At 31.7% G+C, this 17,027-nt stretch overlaps 1 protein-coding gene across 1 annotated transcript; it reads right to left on the bottom strand.

Annotated features, from left to right (window-relative positions):
- Nucleotides 1–1,421: 1,421 nt before the first annotated feature.
- LOC128179977 (uncharacterized) lies at nucleotides 1,422–16,379 on the bottom strand. The gene is made up of 26 exons (XM_052847704.1): nucleotides 16,346–16,379; nucleotides 16,071–16,163; nucleotides 14,086–15,696; nucleotides 13,679–13,814; nucleotides 13,383–13,558; nucleotides 12,545–13,287; nucleotides 12,263–12,322; nucleotides 11,528–11,638; nucleotides 11,287–11,417; nucleotides 10,946–11,077; nucleotides 10,490–10,558; nucleotides 10,255–10,343; nucleotides 9,793–9,919; nucleotides 9,344–9,446; nucleotides 9,016–9,074; nucleotides 8,568–8,690; nucleotides 8,235–8,317; nucleotides 7,395–7,443; nucleotides 6,934–7,100; nucleotides 6,649–6,823; nucleotides 6,329–6,392; nucleotides 5,622–5,991; nucleotides 5,429–5,489; nucleotides 5,166–5,297; nucleotides 4,797–4,883; nucleotides 1,422–4,690 (listed from the first exon to the last, which is right to left on the bottom strand). Coding segments are annotated over exons 3-26 (3,348 nt in total). The 5' UTR covers nucleotides 14,088–15,696; nucleotides 16,071–16,163; nucleotides 16,346–16,379; the 3' UTR covers nucleotides 1,422–4,591.
- Nucleotides 16,380–17,027: the final 648 nt, after the last annotated feature.

The following is a 17,027-nucleotide window of genomic DNA, read 5'->3' on the forward strand; positions in this document are numbered from 1 at the left end:
TGATATTATAGTTTCATTTTGAAAAGTTTGTGTGATCAATAAAAAATCAATAACAGCAGTTTTCCGAAAACAACTTTATTCAGTTGTACCGTACGATGTTTAAATACAAAAATAAACAGTTTATCGTTAGCATTATGTACATAATTATATTAGTCTTTTCTAAAATGTGTATTTATTTTCAATGATTAATATGTATATTATTTTCGAACTACCCCTCAGGTACATGCATGGAGATGTGAAAATTATGATTTTAAAACATTCAGTAGGGTCTGTTAAAAGAATTAAATGCCGCAGTGTAGCTTAAAACATACCAATAAATAGTAAACAGCAATAAGAAATACAACAATGTGAAAAAAGTTTTATCTAAACTTTGCGGAAATCTCAATTGGTTTAATCTATGAATCTACATGTAATTACAATCTCATTTAAATGTTAAACATCTGCTACAATCAATAAGTTTCAGGATTATTAATTTGAAGATGAAATACTATATTAATTATATATTGAAGTCTTAGCAAATTTACTTGCGAGCACTGTCTCATTTATGTGTTAACATATATGGAGAATCTACTGTACTCATTTTGATCGCGTACAAAAAGGTTTGCCAGTTATGTACTCCCTCTATTACCTGTTTATAAGTTACACATAATTTCAACTAGCTCGTTTCACATCACGTAAAGGAAAGTCTGCCTATCTATTATTCCCTTTATTACATTTATACAAAAAATTCCAGCATTTCAGATTACGTACAGGGAGGTCTGCCTATGTACTCCCTCTATTACATGTTAAACATAAACTCCACTCATTTCTGATCACGTACAGGAATTAAGGACTACCTATGAACTCCTCCATTACATACCATACAAAAAATTCCTGTATTTCAGATCACGTACAGGGAGGTCTGCCTATGTACTCATTTCACATCACGTAGAGGTATACTAGACCTCTACACGGTGTCTAAAATGTATTATAGTTAAAGTTAACTTATTTCACATCACGTAGAGGTAGGTAAACCTATACACGGTGTCTAACATGTATGGTTGAAGTTGACTTTTTTAATATCGCATAGACATAGGTAAGACTACATACATACATACATACATACATACATACATACATACATACATACATACATATATATATATATATATATATATATATATATATATATATATATATATATATATATATATATATATATATATATATATATATATATATATATATAATATATTTATATAGTGTGTGTGTGTGTATATATACACACACATATATATATATATATATATATATATATATATATATATATATATATATATATATATATATATATATATATATATAATATATTTATATAGTGTGTGTGTGTATATATACACATACCAAATCTTATTTAAATTAGAACAACACTCATATAGACATCATCAAACATTTTACTTCAAATACATTTCACATCAGGTACAAGTAGGTAAAACTTATATAGACATTGGCATATACCTACACCAAATACTCTCTCATTTCACATCAGGTACAGGTAGGTAAACACTTATACAGACATTGGCATATACCTACATCAAATACTCTCTCATTTCACATCAGGTACAGGTAGGTAAACACTTATACAGACATTGGCATATACCTACATCAAATACTCTCTCATTTCACATCAGGTACAGGTAGGTTAACACTTATACAGACATTGGCATAGAGCTTCATCAAATACTCTCTCATTTCACATCAGGTACAGGTAGGTTAACACTTATACAGACATTGGCATATACCTACATCAAATACTCTCTCATTTTACATCAGGTACAGGTAGGTAAACACTTATACAGACATTGGCATATACCTACATCAAATACTCTCTCATTTCACATCAGGTACAGGTAGGTTAACACTTATACAGACATTGGCATAGAGCTTCATCAAATACTCTCTCATTTCACATCAGGTACAGATAGGTTAACACTTATACAGACATTGGCATAGAGCTTCATCAAATACTCTCTCATTTCACATCAGGTACAGGTAGGTTAACACTTATACAGACATTGGCATAGAGCTTCATCAAATACTCTCTCATTTCACATCATGTACAGATAGGTTAACACTTATACAGACATTGGCATATACCTTCATCAAATACTCTCTCATTTCACATCAGGTACAGGTAGGTTAACACTTATACAGACATTGGCATATACCTACATCAAATACTCTCTCATTTCACATCAGGTACAGGTAGGTTAACACTTATACAGACATTGGCATAGAGCTTCATCAAATACTCTCTCATTTCACATCATGTACAGATAGGTTAACACTTATACAGACATTGGCATATACCTTCATCAAATACTCTCTCATTTCACATCAGGTACAGGTAGGTTAACACTTATACAGACATTGGCATAGAGCTTCATCAAATACTCTCTCATTTCACATCATGTACAGGTAGGTTAACACTTATACAGACATTGGCATAGAGCTTCATCAAATACTCTCTCATTTCACATCAGGTACAGGTAGGTTAACACTTATACAGACATTGGCATAGAGCTTCATCAAATACTCTCTCATTTCACATCAGGTACAGGTAGGTTAACACTTTTATACACATTGGCATATACCTACATCAAATACTCTCTCATTTCACATCAGGTACAGGTAGGTTAACACTTATACAGACATTGGCATAGAGCTTCATCAAATACTCTCTCATTTCACATCAGGTACAGGTAGGTAAACACTTATACAGACATTGGCATATACCTACATCAAATACTCTCTCATTTCACATCAGGTACAGGTAGGTAAAACTTATATAGACATTGGCATAGAGCTTCATCAAATACTCTCTCATTTCACATCAGGTACAGGTAGGTTAACACTTTTATACACATTGGCATATACCTACATCAAATACTCTCTCATTTCACATCATGTACAGATAGGTTAACACTTATACAGACATTGGCATATACCTTCATCAAATACTCTCTCATTTCACATCAGGTACAGGTAGGTTAACACTTATACAGACATTGGCATAGAGCTTCATCAAATACTCTCTCATTTCACATCATGTACAGGTAGGTTAACACTTATACAGACATTGGCATAGAGCTTCATCAAATACTCTCTCATTTCACATCAGGTACAGGTAGGTTAACACTTATACAGACATTGGCATATACCTACATCAAATACTCTCTCATTTCACATCAGGTACAGGTAGGTAAAACTTATATAGACATTGGCATAGAGCTTCATCAAATACTCTCTCATTTCACATCAGGTACAGGTAGGTAAACACTTATACAGACATTGGCATATACCTACATCAAATACTCTCTCATTTCACATCAGGTACAGGTAGGTTAACACTTATACAGACATTGGCATAGAGCTTCATCAAATACTCTCTCATTTCACATCATGTACAGATAGGTTAACACTTATACAGACATTGGCATATACCTTCATCAAATACTCTCTCATTTCACATCAGGTACAGGTAGGTTAACACTTATACAGACATTGGCATAGAGCTTCATCAAATACTCTCTCATTTCACATCAGGTACAGGTAGGTAAACACTTATACAGACATTGGCATAGAGCTTCATCAAATACTCTCTCATTTCACATCAGGTACAGGTAGGTAAACACTTATACAGACATTGGCATAGAGCTTCATCAAATACTCTCTCATTTCACATCAGGTACAGGTAGGTAAACACTTATACAGACATTGGCATAGAGCTTCATCAAATACTCTCTCATTTCACATCATGTACAGGTAGGTTAACACTTATACAGACATTGGCATAGAGCTTCATCAAATACTCTCTCATTTCACATCAGGTACAGGTAGGTTAACACTTATACAGACATTGGCATATACCTACATCAAATACTCTCTCATTTCACATCAGGTACAGGTAGGTTAACACTTATACCGACATTGGCATATACCTTCATCAAATACTCTCTCATTTCACATCAGGTACAGGTAGGTAAAACTTATATAGACATTGGCATAGAGCTTCATCAAATACTCTCTCATTTCACATCAGGTATAGGTAGGTTAACACTTATACAGACATTGGCATAGAGCTTCATCAAATACTCTCTCATTTCACATCAGGTACAGGTAGGTTAACACTTTTATACACATTGGCATATACCTACATCAAATACTCTCTCATTTCACATCAGGTACAGGTAGGTTAACACTTATACAGACATTGGCATATACCTTCATCAAATACTCTCTCATTTCACATCAGGTACAGGTAGGTTAACACTTATACAGACATTGGCATATACCTACATCAAATACTCTCTCATTTCACATCAGGTACAGGTAGGTAAACACTTATACAGACATTGGCATATACCTACATCAAATACTCTCTCATTTCACATCAGGTACAGGTAGGTTAACACGTATATAGACATAGTTACCTTCCAACATCAAATACTATTTCATTATACATCATGTACAGATATGTATAGTTTCAATTATGTCATCAATCTTTTATACTGACATATATTAGACACTACTGCCATTACTGCTTCTGTTCTCATTGCACATCTGGGACAGATATTGGTAATTCATCCATGATTAATTCAGCTTGGAATCTATTAACTGTTTCCTGGTTTTGAATAACTTTTATCAAAATCTGTAATAATAAAGAAATTTCTGACAGGTATCACAAAAAGAAGCTATGATTAGAATATTTCATACAATATTTGAACTTGTGTTTTAACTTGCAGTACTTATTATACCTCTGGAATGTAAATGTCAAGTGCATAATTTACATATCTCCCACAGCAGTGTGCAGTTTTCTTTACCTTGCTGGTAAGGAAATCAATCTAGAAAATAGTTAAAGAGATCCGGTCAAAATATCATTCATGAAATACATGTACAATTATATTGTGAAATACATGCCAAAAAATACTCATTGTGGTAATGTTTTGGAGATATTCATGAAATGTTTAAAATTTTATTTGCCTCTTGCATAAACAGTACATTGGGTAATGAGTGACCACAAAACAATTTTACATAAGTATGTTTTACAAAGGTAGACTCCTCTCTTCATTCGTTGTAGCTACAACTTTTATATAAAACCAAAAACAGAATGAATAAAACTTTACCATCTTTTCTGACAAGGCCATGATACTTTTATTTTTTTCTATAAGCCACTTTTTCCTCCCAGAGTGTTTGCCTTTGGTTATCTCCATTCTAAATGATAGCTTTTCCCCACTTTCTATTGACCTGATCAGTTCCTACCATAGAAATGAAATTTTAAAAAGAGCAAAAATTGAATGTTTGAGCACACTGATGAGAACATTGATGAGAACAATTGTACTAAACATTGTAGAATGCCCATGCATGTAGCTTTGAATAGGTTACTGACCTGTATGTCTATTTTCTTTAGGACTTTATGAACATCCTTGTCACTCTGATAAAATGATAGACTGAAATAGATAGATAGATATAAAGATTGACTGCATGCTATCATTACTCCAGCAAAATGATCAATTTATTTCCTATTTGAGGTGTATCCATATCAAAGTACATGAAATAAATTTTAAGGACTTAATAATTACTCTTTAAGCTTGAATGGCATTTGAATATGGCATCCACAGTATGCAGGCTCATCATCTATTTCAATGCAATGTCTATGATAGTTTTGGCCACAGAGAGTGCAAGATATTTTTTCCCCAAAATCTCCCTGGCACACCCCAAATGCAGTGGCTCCACATTTCTCATAAAATCTACGTCCTCTACCAACAAAAAAACTTTCAACCAATGGCAAATATGACATGCTGGAAGCTCCTTTCAGTGTTATCAACAGTAATGGGAAATGATGAGAAAAGACCTGTCTTTCCTCACTGGAATATATTTCTGACCCACTGTTGGTATAGACAATGATATTGTGCTGCGTGATAGAAGCAAGGTTTTTCAAATGCATCTTCCCTGAAAGTCAAAGAAACAATACATACACAAATAAAAAATATATATATCTACACTGTATAAAACAATATAATATACATAAACAGAATTCTACAGTCCAAAATGAATAAATACTTTACTGTTAGTGCATTTTAGTCATGTTAGCTCTTCAGACAGAAAATGCAGTATATAAATTCAGAATATTGTTTACTTAGTACTGGTAACATTGCCAAATTGCCTGTGACATTGTGAAAAGAAAGAAAGAGATAAACAGATAGGTACTAGTGGTATATACGGGTATGTTTTTTTCTACAAAAAACTTTGATTATATTCAAGAAGGTAAAATAAATTTAATTCTTACACATATCTTCAGTATCTTTTGTGGATGTTGAATTTATTGCCTTCCATATTAGATTTTTTTTATCCTTGTGAAAAAAAAAAAGATACATATATATTCATACTACAGAAATCAGAAAAGAAACTTCCCTACATGTAGCCTATGTAGCAAGTAAAATGGTACATATATGTATAATACCGGTATTTGAAATCAATAAACAATACAAAAAAATACCTGCAAAGAATTAAATTCCTAATTAGGTTGAAAGAAAAGTGACAGCTAAGTTTTTTTTCCTAAGTAAACATCATGGACCTTTTAAAATTACTGCAGCTATAAATACTCACCGGACAGTGTCTGATTTCAGAGCAAACAACAGCAAGTTTAAGAAACTGCCTCTTGTAGACATTTCCCCATAGTAAGATACTAATGGAGGCAAATAAACTTTCCGAAGGAGAACATCCTGTATCCAAAGGACACATATCATTTTTCCGAATTGATGCTGGAAGGAGACTTATATATCTGGAAAAAATTAACTTGATGAGGAACAAAAATAAACATTATGAATGGCTATAGGAATATGTTATCACAATGAATTCACTATTTTAAATTGCAATGCATGTATCACATACCCATCACCAAAGTCACCCAAACATTTGTATCCATGAAATTTGGTTTGGACATTATTAGGTAATGCTGGAATTTTAGCACCCACTTCCTCTGCTGCCCTTGTGATGCTATTCCAGCCACAATGTTGCATTGCGTCCATCAAATCTTCACAGTCTTTCTCAGAGAAATCCTAAATTGTTTGGAAGCAGAGTTAATTACTAAATGTATGTGAATTTAAATGACAGACAGTAATGTTATTCTATTGATTATTGATCCTTAGTTTGAAATCCATATCTATTTTTACGACTAAAAAAACATTTTAAATAAAGAAGACAATAAAATAAATGGTTTGTGGAAAGAAATATTCCTAAGAAAAAGATTGTGAAATTTGCAGATTTAAAGTTTAGGTATTAATTTTGTTTTGATAAAATATTTAATTCCTGATGTTCTTTAATCCACAGAAAAATTCCAGTACATCACTTACTGATTTAAACACAGCGTCCTTGAAAATTTGGAGTATATCAAATGTTTTTCTGCAATATATAAATTTATCAAGTACAGAAAAAATGAAATAAACAAATGAATAATTAACCTGTTCATTGCATAGCAAAAGATTGCTTGTATAAGCTCAACTTTGTTCATTAATTCTTTCAATTTACAGAGCAGGAAGCTCTGAGGACTTAAACCATAGAATAGTACAACACTATGAAGGATTCATGAAAAGTACAAAACAAAAACTGATAGATAAAGCTTTGTTGCCCAAAAGGATAATCAGGGATCAACAAAATAGTTAGTCTAGTATTCAGTAAAGAAATCATGCAGTTACATGTGGATCTTTTCAATTGGTCCTGAATTTCACCTATCCAGTAAGAATATCCTCCTACTCAATACAACTTTTCACTCGCCTCCTAGATGCGCAGGAGGAGATATAATGCATTTTTACTATATAACTCTAACACCAGAACCCCATTCCTCAGGGCTTCAAGTTCAGTAGAGGGCTCAATGCTTATAATATCCAGGTCAACAGTTTGATTGACTTCTTGCTGTTCAGGTGGAAAGACAGTATTTGAAGATTACATTAATTTTGATGGTTTGGGACTCTCAGTCCCACCCCCAGGGGTGCAGGAAAATAAAATTCACAACTTTTGTTTCCCTTTATCCATAGATGCTATGTGTCAAAATTGGTTAAAATTGGTTGAGAAAAAAAGCAGAAAATGTCTGAGTGTTAACACATGTCCCAAAAAAAACCCAGACAGCAATATGTCAAGTACTGGTAAGTGGTTTGGGTAACTTAAATATCTATACATATACATTGTATAAATACCTGTTTTCTTGAATATCTGTGCTATGCATCTGGTTTACATTTTTTGCTTGAGGAACCTTCATGGTAACACTATCTTCTGACACCTGTATCAGAATAAATAGTTAAAAATAGTAAAGATGAAAATTGTTGGAACTGCATATATTTAAAACAAATTTCATTCAAAGACATTCAGTTGGTCAGTATTAAATATTCTCTCTGAATTCTAGTTTTAACACCTTATTAAACTCTAAGCAAGAAGAAGGGTGACATAGCTAAATGCCAAATCATTGCAGTCTTTATAAGACAAAAGACCAAGATTCACAAACATGTTCATGTTTTATGCATGAAACTAACTGTCTCTCTCACACAGGCAAGACATTGCCTGCAGGTAAAATGCTCGAAACCATCCCCTTGAAGAGATTCTCCAACACAATGTGGCAACTTGTGAAATTTCCTGTCACACTGTCTACAAGTTATCTGTAAAAAAAAAAGAAAAAAAGAAAAAGGAAACACAATTCAAAATGTAAACCACTTCTCTGACAAGACTGTAGATCAACTGGTTTGTACTTATAAGATTAAAGGAACGGAAAAGTAGCACTTGGAAAAACTTTGCAACAGCAATAAATAGAAGAATGATTATTGGTTTAGTCTCTTGATACACGACGGACACCTTTCCAATGCATAAGCTCTTCTGGTTTCTGATTAGCAGAGCTATAAAAAGGTCACAATTCAAATGTGGGTTTTTGCAATTTCGTATTTCTTTGCCTAATGTAAAAACTCAATGATCTAAAAAGGAGAATACCTTATTTTGCCTTTGTTTCATTTGAAATCCACATGCTGGACATTTGTCTTTGATGTATACTGCAAATTGAACAAAAAAAAAACCATACATTACACTTTATTGAATTGAAAATTCTTTGCATGGAAAATTTAGAGCTTCCATCTTGTAGCATATTTATACTGTGAAATATATTTTGAGAATCAATAGCAGCTGTTTATATATAAAATCAAACAGACATTCATGAGTACATATTAGGCACATTATAAAGTGTTAAGCTTTTTTCTGTCAATTCTTATATTAAGTTGCACAAAGGTTAAATTTATTTAAATTTCTGGGTTGATTTGCATACCTTGGTACATCAACAGCTTATTAGCAAGCCTCACCCTGGTATTCCTCAGTTCTTCACTAGTAATGTTTGAAATACTCTCTTTTGTAAAATATCTTTCACAAAACTAAGAATAAGAAATATAATGTCTCTTTCTTTACAGGGTATAAAACCATACATTGTAATTGTAAGAGAGCATCTTATTTTGGCACTATTAGAATATGATCTTAGCAATAGTTAAAAAGAAATACTTTTAATGGTTTAATTAAAAATATGGTCTAAGAAAATAATAAAGAGTTATAAATTACTGTAAATATGCTAATAAATATGTGTTAAGTTCTATAATAAAATCATTAGACTTTCTTGACTTTAAACACAAACCAATACAATACACAAATTTATATTGCATGTGTGCATTTTGAATCAGATTAATATTAAAAGAGATTTATTCATAATTATTTTATGTTTCCTACCAGAATTATATATACACCACAATTATGCCCATCCAGCTGTTTTGTGTGAGGAACAGTTTTAAGAGTCCATTTCTCCCCTGACTTGCCTACCTCCAGCCCAAGACTTATTCTTCTGTTGAAGAAATGGCTGAAATTAAAAGACCTTAGACTTTAAACAAATAAAAACGTGAATGAAACATTTATAAATATGTGTTAACCTCCCAATTTTTGCAATGTGGTAAAAAAGGTAAAAGTAGCATAACTATTTAACTGAAGTAGGAGCATTTGTGTTGCACTGCAGTAAAGACTTTTTTGTTCAATTAAGTGATGCTTCTATTAGTCTATTAATAAACATTTACAGAGAACTTGCACCTTACATTATATACACCTTATGTATTCTTTAACAAAAGATTCATTAAGTTATAAACCTTCCTTTCATTTTAGTGAAGTTCAATGCTATTTTCAATTCCTAATAGAACAAACCTCCAATTTTCTTGTATGTGCATCTTCTGTGGAAGGGTCTCACCAAGAGGATTATAGAAGAATATAGTTCTTGTCATTGGCTCTATTACCTATTTATGGGTATGTAAAACACATTTAAATATGATTGAAAAATAAAACATTTAAATACATGTGATCTAGCTTTCACCTCACCATCTATCAATACAGTCTCATACTGAAATTAAATGTTACTCTACATTTAGTAAAGATTAATTACCACAAGGTCCCAATGTCCCATCTCTTGGAAATAAGCCCCAATTATTACTTGATAGCCATGTAACTGAACCTAAAGACAAAAAAATATTCTTAGGATACAGTAAGTGCATGCATGCAAGCTCACCAAAAACATGTTTCAAATGAAAGCATTTCAAGACAATTTTGTTTTACATGGGCATATCCATGCATCATCAGTATTCAAAATTTAATGCTATCTTTTAGACAAATTTTTTTTTTTACAGCTAATATTTAATTTTATGCAGGTATGAATATACACAACAGGAAAATAAAAAAATTAAATTTGATTAAAAGAATCCAAGTCATTTCATTTGCTAGCTACACTGTATATTACCATATTTATTTCATAAAGAAAACAAGAAAAAATTAATATTAGGAATCATTCATTGATAAATTGGAAACATACAAGAAAATGTGCAAAAAGAGATTTGCTACATACATCTCTTAAATGCATCTTTTGAAGACAATGTCCATCCAATATAGATGTCATTGTTGAAGTGACCATTTTATAGACTTTGTTTCCCTTGTCTGTTTCTGCCTCGGCAATGGCCCCCAAACATGCGTCAATGACCTTAAATAAATAAGTCATTGATACCTCAACAGAAATTGATATTTCTCAATTATATCTTTTTATTATCTTCAATCAATACTTGAATCAGCATCAATTTGATAACAACAAGTACTACTAAGTGTAATGAGAACCTTAAAATATTATATCAATCAGTTATTTTGTTTTTAAGATCTGCTATATTTTCCTTAGTATATTTTATAAATTTTTACTTGGTCAGTCAACCAGTTATTCCCCTTCAATGAGATGATGTCCTCATCAGTTAGGTTAGTATCACCACACCTTGCCATGACATAACCTGTTCTTTCAGCCTGATCCCAGATTTTGTTCACTTCTTTTTGAACTGAAAAAAATAATGTTTCTTTTTCGCTGAATAATTTGGCATTTAATGTTTAACCTTTCAGCTCTCTTCAGTTTAACAAGATTAAAAAGGATAATATAAGCTGAGCATACGCTGTATTTCATCTTTTGCCGTTGTAGTTAAATCTTGATATTCTTCAGACATATGGACATCAGTTTCAGATGGGGTACAGACATCTTTTAGCGATATGTTTGTTGTCTTTGCTGTAAATTAACAAATATGTTTAATATTGCTCTTAAACTTATTACATGCATAGAAATTTTATAAGGTGCAACATTGTAACATATTAAATACCAATACATGTACATGTACGAGCTATTACATCACACATGTAATAAGTTTTACTATAAACCCTGATGAATGCTGAATCACATTGGAAACAGTTACTAGCATATCACCAAAAGGAAACAGTTATAACACCTATTTGATCATTTTCACCTATTTTGTTATGCATTGTACCTCGGGTTTGAGATTACATTAAGTCAGTTGCTAGGCAAACGTAAACAACAGAGGATATAATTCTTGACATCATGAATGCATTTTAGATTATTTGTCCAAACTCAAAGGTTTTACACATTTTTTTATTTTAAATATACCACATGGCTTAATTCTCAGGTGACTATACCAGGATGTTTGCCCTCAGTGAGAGGGATCTAAACCCTTGTCATTGGGTGACATAACACTTCAGGACTTTCCTGTCACCTTGGGGCAAACATTCTGGCATGTCACCCTCTAAACCATTATATGTGATATTTGTATAATGCATAATTATGTGCCACTGCTACATGAATATCAGAAATGTACATTTTATTTATTAGAAAAAATACCTTTCTGCTTCCTTGATTTTATTTTTTTGGGCCTTGGCAAATTTGAAACTTTTCTTCTCTCTGAAAAATAATCAATACAAGCAATGATTTGTTGGCTATTATAATACAAAATAATATAGCTTTATGATACTTTCTACTGAATGATTATTATAAAAAATACTAGTAATTGATTTTTAAATAACATATATAGTTAATATTTAAGCAGATGATACATGCATTTAACAGTACGTGTACTAACTAGAACTTATTTAATTTTAACACTGTCTAAAATAAAAGTCATACTATGTGAGACATCATCCATGTTTCTGATCCTTTTTCGTTTTGGTGTCATTATTACAGGAAGGTCATCATCCTTTGGCTCAATTTCCTTTAATACATTAGCAACTTGTTTCAGTTGTTGAACAATGTTGCTGATATTGAGTCCACAAACATTCATTATGCTGCCTTGAATTTGTTTAACCAGCTCTCTGCACTGAAGCCAGTCTTTGGTGTTTGATGGGGCATCTGTTAACCGGCTTTCTCTTTCTTCTGCATCTGTGCAACTGTTGGGTCTTTCATCTGGAGATACATGTACTGGAATTTCTGGAGATGTTTCTACTGGACATGATTGTTTAATTTTTGACTCAAAATTCGGAATGGACTCCAAAATTTCAAAGTCAAGATTAAAGTGGGGGGCATCCCGGTACTCAGCTGGTAAAAAGTCCCAGTCCCAGCTCGGATAATTGTGAAATACTGCAAGCATGTGCTTGCATGGCAGGTGATATTTCTGCCAGTCATAACAAGTGCAGGATGGACATGGTGTTTCTAGATTAATATCATACACACTTCCAGAATCCACACTCTTCACCTGAAAGTTTCCAGATGACCTCTCTCTTATGTTTTCCCCTGGTATCACCAGTACTTGAGGAGGCATTCTTTTCACACAGTGTTCTACAAGCATTCTTGGTCTATTTTTCAAAAAACTTGGAATGCTGGTGATGTAGGCTTTACAAGAATCCAAGCTTCTTGCATTGTACTGAATATACCTGCAAATAATAATTAATGATTTTATTATACATGTAATAAACTATTTTCTAGTGCAAAAAATTATCTTACGTACTGATAATAATCTGGTACAAACCGTGTGTAACTTTCAGGAAAGACTTGCGAAAAAAGGACATTGACAAGGTTTGACAATGACTTGTCACTTGTGTGAGAAAGGTATTCTTGTTTTAATTTTAGGTGTTGTCGTTCAAGTCCATTTGTTGTTGACACTCTGACATTGAACAAACTTCTCCTAAACAAGCTTACCCATCTCTAAAAAACATAATTATATCCTAAATACATGATTTTAATGACAAATTAAATTTCAAACATGCAATTTCATTATTCTTTTCAAAATGTTATACATTGTAAAAAAAAATTATACGTTGTTACCTCATAATTAGCTAGCCAAATGCGCTCAAACCATTGTTGCAGCTTCAATTTGTTTTTCCAAATCTTGCTGGAACGTAAATTGTCCAAGTTCTGCTCAAATTGGTTTTCTGTTGTGGATTTAGCTATTTCTCGGAACCTACATGTACAAGTAAATGTTCTAAAATTGAGAAGCAGTTACTAGTATATATCACATGTATATATGATGACATCAGTGATTAGATAAATTTTGCATATAATTCCATATCTTTCATGTCTGATTAATAAATAACAGGATATTTGTGGATCTTTATAAGCATACCATCAACACAGAATTCCTTATATTATTGCTGCGTCAGATAATTGTCAGAAAAGTATATATTAAAATAAAATAATTTTTCAAATCACATATTTAACTATGACGCATTTACATCGAAAGTATCTCATCTTTGTACTCTGCACAACCATTGACGTGTGACTTGAGCCACCTGTCCCAGGCTTGTTCTCTATGGAAGTCACATAAATAAACGTGGCAATCTGCAAATTCAAATAATTATGATGAGATAAAATCAAAGACTTCCACATGAATATCTGCAATTACCAATGTCTACCCCATTCTGTTTATTTAAAAGATCTGCTAAGATGGTTATTATTATTCTATAAGGACCTAAAATGTAAATATATTGCCTTTTTGGTCCAAAATATTCAAATAAAGTCTTAATATTTCAAAAACAAAGAAACATGTTATACACTGTTTATACTCGATCTGATTTCTTTTCCTTTTTAGATTAATAAATATAATCATTATTACTGAAGATAATATGGTGTTTTACACTAGCAATAGATGGTTTTCTATTTTTTTTCCCCACATTTTAATAAGCACTAACCATTATCACTACATCTAGGGATGGATTAAGTAATTAAGGCATAAGAATATTAACTGTATTTTTAAATTAACTGATACATATATTTATTTACATTGCATTGAAAAGATATATCTAATTTTGTCTGCTTTTATCCAATATTTATTAATATTTTTTTATGTTAAATGCTACATCTATGAGAACATCTACCATGAACCATATTTAATTATAACACCAAATAATTTTTTTCTTGTATTTACTCCATCACCAAACTTACCAGTAAATTTAAATATATAAAACAAAAGGTGTATATGTGAGAGGAAAGTTATGAAGTCTGCTGACAACAGTGAAAAATGAGTTCTGCATGGATGAGACGTATATGTAAATACAAAATTATAAATACATCTGCAGGTTAAAGATGTCATAGAAAGCATATTAATCTTGATGATATTACTAACAGAATGATCTAGAATTGATGATTTTTTATCATCAATGCTGAAACACTCTGAGATGAGGTGAGATTTTGTGAAACGAAAATATATATATACAGTCTCAAGATGTTGGATGAGAGCACACACAACGAAAAGCCCACACACTCTGACAACAATTTAAACAACTTACCAATACTCTGCTGTAATAAACAATTTGTTAAGAAAAAATGAAATATTGAACACAGTGAGTTATTCTTGACCCCTTACTTTCATTGACATTTATTTAATATTGAATAAAAATATTTGTAATTCAAAATGTATACATGTATATATAAAAATGAAGTCATTTTTTAAACTCTTAATTGTTCACCAGTAAGGAAAACTAACTTGCCATACAACAGCAAAATATCAAAGAAATAAAAACACCATCTTTTTACCTTCAAAAGTTTCCTCTATAGCACTAATTTCAGATGTATCGAAATCAGTCATAAAATATTTGGGATGCCAATTTACATTCCAGTCCTTAAAATACTGCAGACCTCTCATTATTGAATTCTTTGTTTCATTTGCAGTAATGAAGCAGCCAACAATGGTGTAACCAACATTGGTGTTAACACACACAAAGAATGCTGGCAGGTCATATTTTGTTGTTTTATAGGTTGCATCCAACAAACAGATTTCTTGACCATACATATTGAGTAATCTTTTTTGCCATTCTGTTTGGCCAACAAATAGGAAATCTTCAGTTCTGTAATAAACAGTAGTTTATAATGAATTCATAAATAAAAAGATTAATCTCTAAAACGGCGATGATAGGAATTTAATAATGGTTGTTATGCTGTACATTCCTGCAATTACTATTCCCACATGATAATCATGTCTGATTACCTGCATGCACAATTAAATATAAAAAAAAAAATTAAGAACTTCTTTGTAAGATGAGTAAGTTGCAGGGATTTAAAATGTTACAGTTTTAAATGAGTACGAAAATGTAGAAAAATGTCCGAGTAAATATACCTTCCTTTGCAATTACATTCTAGATCTTTTGCAGATTAAAACAATAGTTTACTAAAGATATCAAATTACTAATGACTGAATAAAGAACCCACGGCATGCACATACTCAGAGATATCAAGGTAGAAACTGTCTTTGTCATTCACAGACTTATATTCTTCTAACAACAACTCAAGATTTTCTTTATCATCCTTTGAAAATCTACAATAGAATTTAATCAAAATGATTAAAAACGTACACACATCATATTTCCCATTTTTCTTGCATGTCTTCTAAATATGCAAATCAATTAAGTATACATTTCATTGAATACATGTAAATTAAATTGATTTTTTATATAAATTTGGGGAATTATATACGATTCTGAATATACATGACCTAACCTTGTTTGATTTTTATAGGAATCCATCACATTTCTAATGTCTTTATCTAATGGATAGAAGCGTCTATTCTGGGTAGATGTATTTCCAAGATCTTTTTTACTGAAGCTCTTAATGTGACGCTTCATTTCAGCTACTTTGGTGACACCCTCATCCATTAGACATTGAATTTTCTTTTTAATTACTTTGTCAATAGGCTGACAAATCCCTGCAAGCTTAAGAATAAAAAAAACAAACATTGTATTAAGAAATAATGAAGCCAATATACCTAGAGGTCAAATTTTCAAAGCATATCACATTAACAAATTTATCATTGGTATTTTTTTAAAATACTTGTCCAGTAACATGGTTCCTATGATCATCCAGAGAGGGAAAAAGAATATGGATCTCCTCTTCCCATGTCACTGGATCTTTTTTATTCTCAAGATCAGTTTTCAGTCTTCGCGACTGGTCTTTTCTTTTCCAGATGGAGTCTGGGCCATTGATCTGAATAAGAAAAATCATCCAAGTTACTTAACATCTGCTCAAAATATCTGAGAGAATTTTCTAATATAAAACATTAAATTTGGTGACTCATATACTAAGTACATGACAAAACAGAATTTGTAACTTACCTTATATTCTGGAAAAACACATATTCTTTTTAAGTGAATTCTTGCAGGACAATCCTGCTTCTTTGTGTTTT

The sequence above is a fragment of the Crassostrea angulata genome, chromosome 4, assembly GCF_025612915.1.
Source record: "Crassostrea angulata isolate pt1a10 chromosome 4, ASM2561291v2, whole genome shotgun sequence".
Classification (NCBI taxonomy): domain Eukaryota; kingdom Metazoa; phylum Mollusca; class Bivalvia; order Ostreida; family Ostreidae; genus Magallana; species Magallana angulata.